General features: G+C 34.5%; 1 protein-coding gene and 1 long non-coding RNA gene across 7 annotated transcripts in view; one reads left to right on the forward strand and one right to left on the reverse strand.

Moving 5' to 3' along the window:
- Positions 1-17,196, forward strand: part of LOC125778453 (uncharacterized) — a 157,378-nt gene that overhangs the window by 21,279 nt on the left and 118,903 nt on the right. The window lies entirely within an intron of this gene.
- The window catches only part of LOC105227269 (zwei Ig domain protein zig-8), a 446,139-nt gene continuing 436,335 nt past the window's right edge, over positions 7,393-17,196 (reverse strand). For all 6 annotated transcript variants that reach the window (XM_049456152.1, XM_049456151.1, XM_049456149.1 and 3 more), the window contains 2 exons: positions 14,739-14,907; positions 7,393-8,993 (listed from right to left, as the gene is read on the reverse strand). In XM_049456152.1, coding sequence (XP_049312109.1) covers positions 8,557-8,993; positions 14,739-14,907 — 606 coding nt within the window. In that variant the 3' untranslated portion in view covers positions 7,393-8,556. The remainder of the gene's footprint in view (positions 8,994-14,738; positions 14,908-17,196) is intronic.

The raw sequence follows: 17,196 nt of genomic DNA on the forward strand, positions 1-17,196 counted from the left end.
ACATTCTCCAGAGTGTTTTTATATTGATGTTGGTCAATTATCCCTTGAATACACACAATTGTGCCAACAATACGAGAGGAAAAGGCTCCCCATACCCTAAAAGATCCGTCACCGTGTTTTACTGTTTTCATAGTATACCTGGGGTTCAGCGCCATATTGGAAGGACGTCTTACAAACGAATTTTTGGTCGGACTGGAATAAAATGATCTTAGATTCGTCACTCCAGAGAACTTTATTCCAATATTGGGGATTTTTCTTCAGCATTTCCTTTTCAAATCGCAACCACTTCTTAATATTTTTTTATGATACAAGCGGGTTTTTTGCGTAATGTACCCACGAAGGACCCCGACTCAAGTAAACGCCCTCTTATCGTCCGAGCTCAGATTTCTGCATTAATTTCTTGTCCAACTTGATCATTTATTTCACGCGAAGGCATGAAAGTTATCCGGTTTTCTGCTGGAGTGGTTTTTCGATACCTGGTCTTCCTGGTAGGGGTTTCAAATTTCTTTGTTTTTTGATACAAATGAATAGCTCCAAGTACCATTTTTTAGAGCAAGCAAACATTTGTGCAATAGCTGACATTGATAATTTCTCTTTTGATAGCAGCTTATAATTAACTCTTGTGAATATGTGACATTTTTTTGCCAATTCTAATAATTACAACGTTTTTAATTGAACGTTGTTTAATTGTTTAATTTAATTTTAAGTATACTCACCTTATCGCTTAGTTAAAAAAAATCTGAGAATCAAAAGAAAGAAGTGCGCGTTTCTATAATTACCCGGTCAACCAAGAAACACAAACCTGGAAATAATTTTAATTTTTCCAATAACCAATCAGAAATAGTCACGTGTTTATTTAACCATAACGTTCATAGTCTACACTCCGAATAACAGGGCTTATAATTTACAGTGTGCGTCAATTTCAATTTGGGGGGAGGCAATTTCATTTTGGGGAACAAGGAAAAAACACACGGAGATATTCGTTGAATTTTTGGATGAAAGAAATCTTTATCGAGGCGAGTCGAGCAAGAACGCGTTTCACACCCAAAATATCCACCAAACTCTTTGGAACGGATTTGCGAGAGATATCGAGCTCTCTTGCTATCTTTCTAACACTTGTCGACGATTTTCAAGCACCATATTCTTCACTTTTTTAATATTTTTCTCAGTTGAAGAGGTCGCAGGTTGTCTTTTAAGGCTTTGTACCATTCAAGGCTTGTGGTTTTGATAAAGCTGAATCACCGTAATGCTTTTCCAACGTTCGCAATGATTCAGCACACGAATTTTTTTAATTTAAAATTCGCAATGCTCTACCGAGGTGTACCAACTTAAGCAGCTGCCATAAACTAACTGGTTTGACAGATCGCGCTTATATTTGGCATATTCATTTAAGACAGTCTATCAACTTAGAAAAAAAGAAAATCGTTTGAAGTATCATTTACGCTGGGAATTTAATTACAATTTTCGGGTACTTATTTAGCCCAATATACATATATAGTATTAAGGCGTTTTTTTAACTATTAATTTTTTTCCAATCCCGTCACGAAATTGCCTTGGAAATACCTTAAATACCAAATAAAATTTCCTACAAGTTTTTCGTGTACATTTTTTCTATAGCTCTTCTCATTTACGAGATGTATACAAAAAAATTTGAATTTTGTGAAAAAGTCAGGTTTAGAGCCCCGTACTATACCGCTGGTGTGAGTTACGGCTTTGTTGCACTCGGAACTTTTGTAGAGTGAACAATTCTGAGAAATATGCATCTAAAGTCAAAGCGATGCCATAAAATACCTCTGATCTGTAGGAATTTAAAGATAAAAACTCACGATTATAGTGTATTTTCTATGGAAAATTTTTACATGCCTTGGTTCAGTTCTTAATGTTAATATTAAGGTCTAAGATTTTCATGGATTTTTTTAAGGGTATTTCCAAGGAAATTTTCGTGACGGGATTGAAAAAATTAATGGTTAAATTAAAAAAAAAACACCATAATATAGTATATATGATTTCGAAAATCAATGGTTTGGGAAGAAATGGGATATTTTATAAGTATCTCAGACAGCTCTTTAATACAGTCAATAAAAAGGATGGAATCCGTTAGTCAAAGAGTTGACTTGGCTGCTAGTTGATTACAAAACAAGTCTTTGGGCAGTAAATGTCAAATGACTTGGCTTGAATTGGCGTATTGCTCTTTATACGCTTTCCTCACGCCTTACCGCGTGTGTAAAAAAAAAATATAGCATCAGTACATTTGACGTTGAGGATAAATATCTGCTTTCACCTTGAAGAAGTGTGACCCATTGGGCTAAACCATCTTTAACTAAGTACCTGGTAAGGGAGCCTAGAACTATCCTGATTTGAATGAAGTACACACGAAAGATTTGCTATCAATTAAGGGTACATACTTGTAGAATAAACGTTTTGATATATTTTTAAATACGAAGAAAAAATTGACTTTGAGAAGCACTTATGTATACCTTTATCTGTGTGTGTGATTTCGTCGAGGAAGTAATGATCGGAGTAGCAAATATACCTCATTTAATTTCTTCAAAAATGATGGGTTTGTGATTAGTGAAGTCTGCCACTATACGAGTATTTCCTTTCAATGGAGTTTTTGGACGACCTTGAGTTTGATGCTAAGGCAACTTCTTTACGGCAAACAATATGAGGCAGCAATACTATTATGTTTGGACAAAGCGAAAAATTTTATGAGAATGAGGGAAATTTAGTATGCTTAGATGTGCTCAATTATGAACCTTGGAGGTGGATAGGATAAACTTTGCTACATGCTATACGTTTCTCTTACTTTTCTAAATAATTCATCATTAGTTTGTGTTCTTCGGTATTGTTCCTATCTTTCATTATGATTAACAAAGTTAGGGAAGGCGGACGTTCAATTTTTACACCAGCTCCCATAAAGACTTTCGTTGACATCCTGGGTGTGAAATTTAATGCTTATGACATTATTCAGTTAGTCATTGCAGTTTTTGTAAATTTCAGCATATCTGTTATTTCGGGAGTAGATGTGGTTAAGAACGTCTAAAAATTGTTCCTCTCCGCAAATTAGTTCAGTTAGTCACAGTGCATTTAAATAAATGTACATTTAACCATTTTACCAGCGTAGACACCGTTTACGGGGTTACAGCCGAGTTAACAACAGCGCACCTGTGGTTTTGTAGTTTTTTTTAGCAATTCGGGCCAAATCGAGATACCAAGTGCAACCACCTGATCTCTCCAACGGAGTGGAGATCTTCCTTTTTCTCTGCTTCCCTCGCTGGATACTGTGTAGAATACTCTCAGCCGCTGTGAATTAAGAAATTCGCTGAACTATGTCAATGCGGTCGTATAACTCGTACAGCTTATCGAATGAGACATTCGCCGTTGTCAATGACCAAAGGTCTAGAAATACTCGTTAATTTCATCAAAATTTACACATCGCTGCGGTGTTTGCCATCTATTTCTAATATGACTAGTAGTTTAATGTTTTATTAATGTTCAGTATATACCTAAATATACATATGGATTAGGGTGTCCGTTATTTACCAAGTTGGCTATTTCCACTTGGGTATCGTCAAAATCGCTTCTTTTTTGACCTAAAAACTATTTTGGGAAACAAAGAAAATTTTTTCGATGCCGTTTTAAACCCTGCCTAACTAAGGATACTTTTCCCATTTAATTAACATGGGATTTTCGCACTATTTAGCAAATAATTCTTACTTCGTACATTATACTCTTTAACTTACAACAATGCTCAATTCTGCTTCTATTATGATCCCTTTTAGAGTATAATGTACGAAATAAGAATTATTTGCTAAATAGTGTAAAAATCCCATGTTTAATTAAATGGGAAAAGTATCCTTATTTAGGCAGGGTTAAACGGCATCGAAAAAATTTTTCTTTGCTTCCAAAATAGTTTTTGGTCAAAAAGAAACGACTTTGACGATACCCAAGTGGAAATAGCCAACTTGGTAAATAACGGACACCCTAATATGGCTACATGAGTATCCGCAAACTAATATATGAACGAAATTCCTTGGCATGCTCTTAACATTCGTTACTTACCCTTTCATTCTGATATTTGCGCGATTTGTTTCACATTTCTTTGATCGCTATGCTTACGCCTTGCTCTCTTGCAAAAATTCAAGTGTAGATAGTAATAAAGTTGGATTCTGTACGAGCGAATATACGTCATTAAAGTGGTATACGTGGAAACATGAGCCATGACCGCTACTCGAAACTAAGTGATTGTTAAAGATAGAGTGAGTTCGAGAACGCAAGGTTTCTTCACAAGCGCTGCCAAACTTAAATTAATTAAGCAACTGTTATGTTATATAGTTTATTCGTTTCGCTGTTGTCCAGCGCTTAGCGTCTCATAAGCTGCTGATATCTGAATACTTACGCTCAAAAGTGAGAAAAGAAACTCAAGAGTTTCGTAATCATTTATACATTGGCATTTTATTTCTAATTTCATTACATTTGTATAATTTAAATTTAACTCCATTTGTAACATGGCAATTGTTCATTCATTTATTTTGACTTAATTTATATTTAATTTATATGTAATTTACTAGTATTTTCAACTTATTTTTTATTACAAAACATTTTTTGCTACATTCATATTTACTTTCATTAATTAAAAATAATAATTAATATTTTAATTAATTAGTACACACTAATTTTGCGCTTAACCTTTTACTCATATTATTATTATTATTAATAAATTTGTGCTTAGCTTAGTTATGTAATCACTTATGTTTATATTAAATTTATTTTGTTGTTAGTTTGACCAGCAGCATTGAGTTTCATTAGATATTCTGTTTGAAATCAATTTCAGCTAATAATTCATGTATTTTATTTTGCTTTATTTAGTTTTGTTTTGGTTATTTGAATTTCTTTTGTGTTAACATTAATTGCGTAAAAAAATTACAACTATTGCGATGAATTACTAAATTGATATCATGGCTTAGGTAAAAAAAAAAAAATAAATTATATTTTTTGTTCCAGTTTTAGATATTGGTTTCATTAATTTATAAAACTAAATTGCTTCTTCTTGAAAATAAAAAAAGTGCTCGTAAATAATAAAACAAATATAACTAATTTTCTAATAAAAATAAATATACACACAATAGTGTACAAGTTAAACATTTTATTGTTGTACATGCTTTTGCGTGGACTATGTATCCAAGTAGGTATGTATTTATTTGTTGTTTCGTTTGTGTTGCCATAACTATTTTCACTTCATTCTACTAACATTGACTTCACTTCATATTTGTTCATGTAACTAGGACTAGAATTGGTGAGATTTGCATTTGAGATTTTTTTCAAATTTTTCTTAACATTTAATTCATGTTTTGTAGTTTATCAATCTTTATAGATTTTCGGTTTATTTACAAGTAGTTGCCTTTATGAATAACTGGTTTTCAGTTATGTTTAAGACGATCCATCTGAATTAAATAAATATAGAAAAATGAGCATTCGCAGAGGTTTCAGACCATAATCGTATTTCAGCTTTAATTTAATATAAATTGGAGGTGTTGAAAACATCGCAATAACTAAGAAAAAGTAAAACATAAACGGTAGCTTGAAAATCTTTGAAGTTGTTAATTCTTTAAGGGGGTATTCTGGTCTAGAAGCATGAATTTCAGGAAATTTTTAAACTGTCGTAAAAAAAGGCAATTAATATTTTTACTATCCACTTTTTTTATTAGTTATTTGTCAATTTTAGAAGAGTAGAGAAAAAAAAAATAAAAACTGAAAAAAGTAAGTGAAACCAAAAAAAAAAAGATTAATAATCTAGAATAATGTTGCAATGGCCGAAACTACGGAAAAGTGGGGAAAAATTCTTTTCACAAAATGGCGACTGGCTGAAAAAAAAAAGGTTTTTTGGATCACTTTTTCTGACTATTTCGAATTTTTACGAATAATAAAAATAAGCATTTGGCGATGGTGCTATTTCTAACCACAGACAAGCCTATAAGGAAGATTCTATAAAAATTTCAAGTAAATCGGTCTAGTAGAACCCGAGAAATCGTGGGTATCGTTCCGAAAAAGTCAGTTTTGAGAAAAACGCGTTTAAAGTGTCTTTTGTTCAATTAGTTCCGACCGAACCAGTTTGGATGCCGGGTCAGAAAAATGCCTATATCTCCGAAAATAATTTGAATTTTGAAAAATCCTTTTGTACACATATTCTTGAATAGTTAAGCTTTGAAAATATAAAAAAATTTCGAGTTTTTTAAATTTCTAGACCAGAATACCCCCTTAAAAAAGTTGTGTCTAATAACGGTCGGCTCTCGATGGCCTTTTGTATTTTTCTGAGCCTACAGAGACGACCTGCAACTGGTAGTATCCTAATGTCGCCAAATCATCTTATAAACATGGAAACTCTCATGTCATTCTCTCCTACTACTACTGAAGCTATGCCTATGTAAGTTTCAAACTTATTCTATGCCTAAAGAAAAAGTTCAATTTGACAAAGCAATGACGGCAATTCGGAGTTGCGAATGCCAAAGAGTTTCAATTTCAAAGTTGATCAAGGACCATCGAAGTCTGCTTCACAAATTTCCAATTTCAAGTTAAGCTAGGAAACTCTATTTTTTCTAAACTAAAAATAAAATTTGTTTTGCCTGTTTGATTTTGAATACTTAGTACTTGAAATTAATCTCTAATCAGTTAAAAGAGTTTATTGAAAACAAAACTGAGCGGTTACAAAAACGTTTTTGCCACGAAAAAAATTTACACCAAAAAAGAACAGCAGCACAATTGTGCTGGCGTCAGAGGACAAGCGAGCGTAGTGTTGTACCACACGTTCTATTGACGACTATCCAACGAATCGAAGACAGCTACTTATAGCGAAATAAAATTTATAAGTTTGCGGTATGTAGTCGGATCCAGAATTTTTTGAATTTGTTATTACCGAGCAGTAACATTTATTTTTTAAATTGTATTTTATTATACTTTTGGGTTTTTATTTTTATTTTTTTTAGGTTTTTAGGTTTTTATTTTTTTATTTTTTTATGTTTTTCTTTTGTGTTTGCTTCTAAAGTAAGTTCTTTATATATTTCCGCGCAATGCTTTCTCATTGCCTTTACTTACTGAATGTTTCCTGTTTTTATCAAATCAAAACTTATGCAAATGGCATTTTAGATCACTACATCCCAGTGTTTTAGAACTGTGATCAATTATTTACAGTATATTATAATAAAAAATACTCCTTTCTAAAACTATAAATAAAAATAAATTAAAACTATTTTCTTAGACATATTTTATAGCTTAAAGCTACGTATATAATTTATATTTCATTACTTTACTCTAGACTTTTTTTATTATGATTTTTTTTTAAATTTATTTTATTATAATTTTATTCTTGTAGACTCGCCTTCTATTCTACCATTATTTTAATTTTTTTTTATTTTAATTGCTCTTTTATATCTATTTTTCAACATTCTTACCACACTTAATTTAACTATTGTTTTTAAATGCTGTTTTAGTCGTGTGTACATTGAGAATAGTTACACAAAGTTTTTGTTTTTGTTTCGCTTTCACTATCTAAATTAATTTACATATACAAAATTGTTTACCTTTAAATTGTTTGTGTGAATTTTTTGCGCTTAATGTCGTTACGTTTATTAAATATTTTAAATATTGATTAAATGCGTTCAATGGTGACGTGTGAAGGACATACAGACAGTCGTGGCTTTGTTGGAAATGTGAAAATTGCGTGGGGTGTAGAGAATGCTGTTGTACTTAGTGGTTGGCAAATTAAGATTTTCAAAGTTAAATTTTCATGAAATTTAGAAATGCTGTGGCTAATTAGTTATAGTTTGTGACAGTTAGTTTTTGTTAAAAGTACCGTTCCTAAAAGTATGCTTTTTTGCTGGTCCAAATACTAGAAGAATGAATATGTTTACACTGTTCTCGAGTTGAGAAGCCTACTTTAAGTTTAAAAAGTCTATATATATTTGATATTTTCTGTGTGCATTTTATTTCACAAATAATCTTTAGATTTTACTAAAAGTTTTATTCACCGCCAACCATAATTTACACGTTAATCTACATACATATAATCAGAGTTCTGTGAAATTCTTGTAACATACTAATAGAGTTGGTAGTTTGTTTAGACTGACTCTCACCGTACCAGTCATTTATTGCGAGAACCTTAAAAAAGTTCTAGCATACACTATTTTTCATGTTAATCTCTCTGTTTCCGCCACACTCTCTGTTTATAAGTTCTTTCACTCTCGCTCTCTAAATAATTGTCCATTTCATGCTAATCTATATTTTATGGTAATCCCTTACCCTCCTAGTGATAATAACTGCATTTAAGCTAAACTATAGTTTACCCTAACAAATACGCTCATAATCACAGACACACCGTTGCTTTTACAGATACTCGCATACACTCACGCATCTACTTTACATAGTTTATTTATTATTTACCTTTTAAAGCGCTTAAAAAAGTACTTTAAGTTTTCGTTTAACTATTAGGATCTGGATGGGAACTTAATTTACATCAATTCGAGTGCCATTCTACTCTCTATTCCAATTGCCATCTGATGGCTATGTTGCTGCTGACGCCTTGTCGTCGGTTATGGTCTCCCGGCGTCTTTGCGTCTTTTGTGGTGGCAGTAAAAGCATTGGTGCAGCATTGCGACACATTTTCGCCACCCGCTCTGGCGCGTGACCTCTTACCATTTGTGACAATTCCATAGTGAATGGCTCTGTTCGTTGGTAGACCGCAAATTTTTCATTCCATAGTTGATTGCTTTGCCACCACTTCCATCGGATGCGTTGACGCAGTTTATATTGCTGTGGCAGCTCAGCTCTATTTTCTTCTGGTTGTTGGTGTTGTTTTTGTTTTTGCTTTTCTGTCGTTTGGCCGGGGTGCTCTTGCAGCAACAATACGGCTAGGAGTGCCAAGAGCAGCAAGAGCGTAGCAGGCGGTGGTTGGACTTGTGGTGTGGCGTGTCCATGATGCATAGCAGCGGGATGTTCACCTGCACAGAAACGACACAAATTGGTCGAAAATAAATTGAAGTGGCTTGCATATTAATGCTCGTAAATATTTTGAAGAAAGAAAAGAGTTAAATTTTTAATATGTGTTCAAAATGAGAAAATTTAAAATAAATTTTTAATTACATTTTAAGTAAATGACTAATATTTTCCTATATTAGGCCCAAAAACTTGAGTGCTGCTGTTATGATGCATGTTAGATATTTTCAAAGTTAGAACTTTTGTTTTTTATCGTTTCCTATTTAACAATATATATCTATAAATAATGTTTCGAATTAACGGCAATAATTTTTTATATTTTAAGTCCCCCCGTTTATCTATCAATATTTCTGAGATCCGAAAAGCGCTATCGCAACAGAGGCGAAGACTTTTACGAAGATACACTATGTACTGAAGTGCTTATTTTTTATTAAAAATATATTCGAAAGATAGGAGAATTCTGAGCTGATTTCCAGCTGAATCTTCGATACGATACGGATCAAGATTTACAGGTTATGATAATCTTAACCCTGTTCGTAGAAAAAGTACTTAACTTGTAATCGATGCCATCTATCAGTCGATCCAGGAAACCAGCTGTTTCAACGAGATCAGACTTTAGGTAAAGGGATCTTAGATGAGTGAGTTTCACAGGAACCTTTTGCATGCAGAATATGAGTATACATATATTTGTAGTATGTACATACATATATAGTATGTTGGCTATCCGAGTATAGTCTAGATAAATAGGAGTATAGTCACGCCTTATTGTCGTGTATGTAGGTAGGTATGTAGGAGTGCTGCTCTGTTATATTTCGGGCTCAATTCGCACTAGCTTGGCCATTTTAATGAACTAGTCGCAAACCTTTTTATTTTTGCAATCACGTTTCATCTTCTCGTTCCAACCATTTTGTGGTTTCAATGAAGCTAATAATGTCCGGTATGCTTTTTGTAGACATTCATTCAAGGTTTGTGGCTTGATGGATTCCAAGTGTTTTGTGTTGGATCTGCAACAGGGCTGGGTATTCAAGGAGAAAGTGGAAAATTCGCAGCCTCGACGGATGTTATTGTAGGACAATCCCATTTTGGATGCATGTTCTCTACCCTGTTATGGTAGCAGTTAGTCGGAAGATACTTTTCCTGAACCTGTTTAATAAGTCGTTAGTTCTTTTCTTGTCATATTTTGGCCATATCTGTTTAGTTATATTGCATTTTGTTGTACGTTTTCATTTGTTATTTGCTAATTGTTGAAATTGTATATTGAGCTCTCTCCTGATCGTTCCTAGCGGGCTATGTATTAACTCCGCTTCGGATTTGTTTAGAAAAGCTTCTGCCTTTGCATACTCATCTACGTTTCTCCTAGTGGCGACGACAAGGCCAGAAGAGCCGCCTGGCTATCCGTATGTATTGGTGCTTTATGTATCCTATCGTAGTTATTCAATAACGCTTCGCAGGCATTCTCTGCGCCTAGTACTTCCGCTTGTAAGATGTGTGTAGTTGGTATACTGTTTGATGTCATTAACACATTTTGGGATCCCAGTGCAAGCGGGTTACTATACAAGTGATTTCAGATAAAACTCTCTGATACCAACTGTAATGTAAATCCACGGGGAATCCTGTCATTGTCCAGAGTGCGATGTTCTAATAGATTGGTTGATTTTTCAGCTATGTCAATGTCTTATTGCCTTTCTTCCAAGTGTTTGTGGCTACAAATTTAAGAATCTTTTTGGCGGCTCTTTATTTTGGTCATATTCATGTTCCTACTTGTATGCAAATAACAATTTTTGTTTTCGCCGAAAGAAATATTAAAGTTTCAACTTCTTCATACAGTTAGTAAAAGGGGTGGCTATTTGAGAACTAGTTTTCACACTTTAGACGTGAATTCAATTTACCTAAGTATTTTTTTATATACAAAGTGGTTCCAAAGTAAACAGAACAGAATAACTGTTTTTTTTTTCGGCAAAATCAATATATTTTATTCAAAATAGTCTCCCTTCTGCTTCAATACAGCTTTTTGCACAGTCCAAAAGCATGTCGAACGAGTGTTTTAACTCGTTTGCCGATATGGCCGCCATTATGTCGGTGCAAGCCTTTTGAATTCACGCACAGTTTCGATGGAATTTCCGGTGATCACGGATTTTGATTGCCCCACATCTTGATCGTCATTTATGTCCTCACGACCACTTTGAAAACGTTGAAACCACTCGTACACTTTGTTTTTACCAATTTAAAACAAAATTTAATGTTGGCTCTTTGTTCGAAGCTCATTTTCGCACCGATAACACAAACATATTCACACTTAAAACGCAATAACCTCACTTCCAATCTATGAAATGTCATGAAATTCTCACTGGACAATCGATAAAGATTCCTGTTTAGTTTGGAAAGCTCCCTGTAAATAGGAGTTTGAAGTTAAACATTATACTCAAGAGTGTTTATTGGGGAGTCTTTTAATTTTTTTTTTTTTTTAGAATTGCATTACAAGATGTGAATGAGAAATTTTGAGAAATGGTGATAGATATTAGACTCCGGTGTTAGCTAGACGTATATGGTATAATTGTGATTTGATTTAGAAGTTTATTACAAGTACATCCGTCTCACTCAAACAATCTTAATTGGCATGGAAGTATACATACACTTGTATGGTTTAATGATAAGGCTACTTGTTGAAGACTTAACTTTTGGGTATATTTATTTAATACGAAATAGTCTACAACTATCTACGAATCTCCAAAAACTATGTAATTATATTATTCCCACTAAATGCAGTATCCGTTTTGCCCAGGATAAAAAGTTTACATGACGTTAAGAAGGTTTAATGCATTACTTATGAGCAGCAAATATTGATGTGGACCTTATTAACTGAGATACTAAACAGTACTTTTTTAGCATTTTCCTAGCATTTAACATTTAAGCCATCTCAGTAGTTAAGTAATTATTCCTAAAACCTCATCTCAGTATTATGGCATTATAGCGAACATTCTGTATTACATCGTATATTAAACTCCTTATTAAAATGAAGTTTAACCAAAATTACTTCGAACCAAACTCCTTTCATTAAATATACTACCATAATAGCTGATCTAAGAACTTGGAGCATATCAAACGAATACCCCGTGTGGATCCACCCACACAAACGATGTACCTAGCTTCTCGACACTTATTATGCATCGCCCATAGAACAATTCTTCCAATATCTGCTTATTTTTAATCACACTAGTGTCTCACGTTTACGAAATTAGTGCCGAACTCCGCCAATTTGCTGAGTAAACCCAAACATTACACAGACGCCCAGCGCCCGTGAGTTTTACTCTCATACTCAACTTAATTTACTATTCGCTAATTAATCGACTTTTATGCACATCATGTTTATGAGCCAGCCAAGCACTCAGCCATTTCGGCGTGAAGGAGTGAAGCGTGTCGTGCAAGCGTTATGCTTTTACTTGAATTACGTGGCCATTTGCATGATTTATGCATGACTTTTACAACATTGACTAGTTTTAGTGCTCGCATACATATTTATACATATTGCAATGCAGTGGGGAAGGGGGAATAGGCGAAAGTGTTTAGCAAATATAATTACACAGCCGTGCGCTCACCCTGCGTTACCGCATTCACTTTCACTTTAAGAGCAATCATTTCCTCAATTCATGTGGCATAAAAGTGGCGCAGTGCGCTATTTGCGCTAATGGCCGTTAACCATCGCGCTGGTGTGTGTGTGTGTGGTCGCTCTAGGCGCTTCGCCTGGTCTGCGAGAACTGTGGGCTATTAGCATTGAGCGCGCTCAAACTAGTTCGACAGCGTTAAACGTTTAATGTGCCACGCAAAGCAGGGAAACTTAACTTTGTTTGGGATGCCGGTAGTTTTTGACATACCCACACTCGGCAACTTGGTCAAACAACTATAATTAATTGCAAAACTTTCACTTGCTAAGTTATTGTATGTTTTGATAAATTTTGGTTGCTCCTTTGTGAAAAAAATTAACAGTAGTTTGCGAGCTAGCCGATTCCAACAACAGTAGTTTGCAAAAGCTTACTTTCTATTGTACCTAACTGATAGCGCACTAAACATGTTTTCTGCATAAGAATAGTCTTTTTTTGAAATGGTGAGGAGTGTGGGTTACATCGATGAAGCCTTTGGAGCTCGCCGAAACTTTATTAAAGTTGACAATATCAATCTCAGCCACTTTTATATATTTTCAAAATATCTGTCTACCTTGATATTTTAACGTTCGTCTGCCAAAAGTCGGGCAATTATGGTTTGGTTCTATCTCGCCTTCCACCATACAGATTTTGCAAAGACTGTCTGAAAAAATATTTCGTCGCCCCGGGAGAGTGGCTATCGCAAAAATAATGACTTTGCTAAGTGCTAGAAGTTCGGAGAACTTTTTGCAGTTCACTTTGGGCCAGAAGCATCTCGCAGCCATACAAGCTCTTATTGTTGATCAGCGCTTGCCGAAATCACTGAAGACCCGTAGATTTATCGGGAAACAAATCGCTTCCAATCAGATGAAATGAGAGTAAGACTGCCCTCCCTAGATAGCTCGTTGGCTTTCCAGTCTCCGGCGATTCAACAGCGAGCTTTAAGCCAGTGTAGCCGCTCGGTCAACGGAGTGAACGCACACCTCTATGAAGGAAGCTGCATTTCGGAGCAGTATATCTACTGCTACCTTAATCGACCTCCGGTTGAAAGTCGCTGAAGTGCTGTGGTAGCTTCGAAACTATGGTTGATAAAGATCTCCGGATAGAAGATTCCATATCATATTCTTTTAACTTAAAATTTATACGTAAAGAAGCTCTTCGCACCTCCTCTTTCCCATTGACTTCGCTCCGAGAACAAATCCTTCTGCAGTGATCTGAACTCTGAGGCCTCTCATATACCCAGCTTCCCTACTGACTACGTCGACAGATGAATCGTGTAGAATAGCATTGAGGGCCATTGTTGATGTTGTCCTTAGTGTATAAGCATGACCGAAATCGTAAGCTGTGTTAAGGAATTCTCCTGTCCGCTCGTTAGAATTCGACCCATAAAGTACACGACCATGAGTCTCTCTAGTGTTTTCAATAGATACAAAGTCAGGTTATCAGGCCTGAAACTTGTTGGTGATGTGATGTGTGGTTATGAAATGCCATACATATGATAAACTTTGCTCAGCTACATGTTTTTACGTTGATTGCTGATTGCGAACTTAGCTCTTCCTTATTTGTGTCATATAAAGTTTAATCACATAAGTTTGATTCATAGACTCTTACGTATTGTAGAATTGCTATATTTATTGCTGCTGTATGCAAAAGTCTGTGATCCAGAAAACGATTCGTACGCTCACTAGTGGAAATATATACTAAGTATATATATGTACGAAGTCGCACACTTACATAATATATTACTCCATATAAACTTCAATGTTTGAAAGCATGTAGAATTCCAACCACGTCTACTAGCAATAAACTAAAACTTTCCTCTAATATTAAAGCACAAGCTCGGACTTCTTCGTACTTCGTCCAGCGTATCTATGTAGGCGTACTTCCAAAACCATAAATTGGAATATATCAAAACAACATTCATCATACATAACTTGAGCATATCTGAACATAACTCTGCTAAGGCAGTTAACAATCGGGGCTCATTCAAAATATAAATTTATCCGTGTTGCAGCTATGTAACAGGAGGATTGCTTTGCTAAACTTTCAGGCAGTTAATCTTTTCAATTTCGTGTTCAAATTGGAAGTTGCTTTTGTTTTTTATCTACTCACCATCAACGATATGCACGCGCACCGATGTAGGATTTGCATTTGACGGCGTACAAGTGTATAGTCCCGAGTCCTGTTGTATGGCCTTCTGCACCAATAATCGGCTGGTGGTGACTACACCCTTCTCAGTTACTAATGATATACCACCGCGTGGCGAATCAAAATTTATGACCTGAAATGGGAAGAATAAGAAGTGTTTCTGATATAAAATTTGTGGAAATATTAAGTTTCATAAAAAATATATATCATTGAAATTGACTATCATTGTGTCAAATCAGTGATATTTCAGTTGTAATGACTTCATTGTAGTGTGATATTGACGAGACTGAACTGTGCTTGTTGATGACTCTTATAATTTTGCATGTTTTGATGACTGTAGTTTTAGCGTGCTTTCACTAATCTATGAAAACGATATCCCACCAGAGGTTCTATAAGGCCCATCGAACAGATTGCTTTCGTTGACGTACTCAATACAACTTATTGTGTACTTTAGTGCTGTCGTTGACGAATATCGTCAAAATTACCCAAACCGATCGGGCTTTATTATTACAGTATATTCTTATACCAAGGTTAGGGTCAGATTTTGTTAGAAGAAATTTGTGTTATTCTAACAAACTTGCTAGAAATGGAGACGAATCAAACAGAAATACTGTACAATTGAGATCTTCTAAGTTATGACATGAAAACTAGCGTAGAGAAAAAACTTCCTGAGAGATCAGTGCTACTAATAACATAACTAAAACTAGACTAAACTAAAGTAAAACTAGTTCTGCAAAGAGGTCAAGTGCTTATTTTTAAGCCTTTATGTTAGTGATTATTTCATTATTGTTTTTTTTTTATTTGATCCATGTAAGCTTAAATAGTAAGAATCTCGCTTTCAGAATATTAAAACTACCAAGTTTTATGGCTGAAACTACTTGTAAGTGGGTGAGTATATACAATCTTAATTCGTTTGCTAGAGAATCCGACAAACTCGTTTCATAAATATTTGCAGAGTTGTTCAGTTATCTAAACAAATATCACAGATGATATTGTTACGATTTTTTTACTGATTTGGATTGGGATAAGAAAGTAAAAACTAGAGATCGTCATTTTGGGTCATCGTTTCATTTTTTTTTTTGATTCTTAATTGAAGTTAAAAATTATTGGATGTAATTATCGTAAATGCTTTTATCATTTATCTGATCAAACTGACATTTTCAGGTATTTTATTACAAATTTTTATTATCGCCTTCAAAATAGGCTTCTTTTGAGCCAATACTAGCATGGCAGATACGATATTAACCGAAATTTCTATATACTTGATACTTGATATAAACCTTGGCTGGGATGGCCTTGAGAGAAATTTGGTTTTTCAATTTCGGCTCAATTGTGGAGCGCCGTTGGTTATGTTGTTGTCGTCATCGTATTCGTAATCCCACGCCTCGTCCCCAGTAATGATCCATTTGATCAATATAGGCACTTAAGTCTTTTTGTCATGCATATCTTTTGCGACTTCTACTCGACTTAACTGTTACAAAACATTCTGGTCGTTAAGAAAGCGTTTAGTATGGACATAGCTCAGACCCAGAACATTAACCAAAAGGTGTGGGGTCGATCCAAAACAGTGCTTGAGATACTTTCATATATTTCTGATGCCAGCTCGCAGCTTTAAAGCACTGTTATTGTCATTAACAACGGTGGATGCGACTCGCTTAAGGACAGTTTCCGACAATCGCAAGATCTTTACAGAATGCTTTGTGTCACTCAAATACTTTTTTTCGTGATATATTAAACTATTTAAAACAATAAAATGAGTTTATCACGTTTTGAAGATATCAAAGCCGATCACTACTAACTGCTGGAGCAATCTACTGACAAACAGCGTGAACTTATTTCCTCATTTAATAAATATTAGCAACAAAACGCGTGCAATTTTAAATCAGAAGAATGTGTCCACAACAAACACATCAATATCTGCCTTCACGGAGGTGAGGAATTCCACATTTAGCAAATAAATTTTACTTAGTTTATCCCTTGAGGGATTGGATATTCCCTTTTTTATTATAGTTGTTTTGAAAGTCGTTATGTCGTTTTTTTACTTTTCCACATAACAAAATGTCAGTTTATTTTATTTGATGGAGTGTGGTGAGTCTTTCTACTTCCATTAGCTTAAACATTTGCAAGACTTTTTTCCTTTTTAATATTTGCGTTTTGTTGGTTTGTTTTACTTTTGGTTCCCTTCGGTTCATGCTCAGTGGAGGGAAGTGCTTATGAAGCGTATAAAACTTAGCGGAACCCTCGTCAAAACGTTTTCACATTTATTTGTCAAGTAAATGCTATATTTTATGACAGTGGGAAATCAAACACTCGTATTTTGAGAGCAGGCAGATAAATATATACAGATGTAAATAGAGATATATATGGATTAGTATTTATATATATATGCACATATACATATGTGAGCTAAGTGAGTTGACCT

The sequence above is a fragment of the Bactrocera dorsalis genome, chromosome 4 (assembly GCF_023373825.1).
Source record: "Bactrocera dorsalis isolate Fly_Bdor chromosome 4, ASM2337382v1, whole genome shotgun sequence".
Taxonomy (NCBI): Eukaryota; Metazoa; Arthropoda; class Insecta; order Diptera; family Tephritidae; genus Bactrocera; species Bactrocera dorsalis.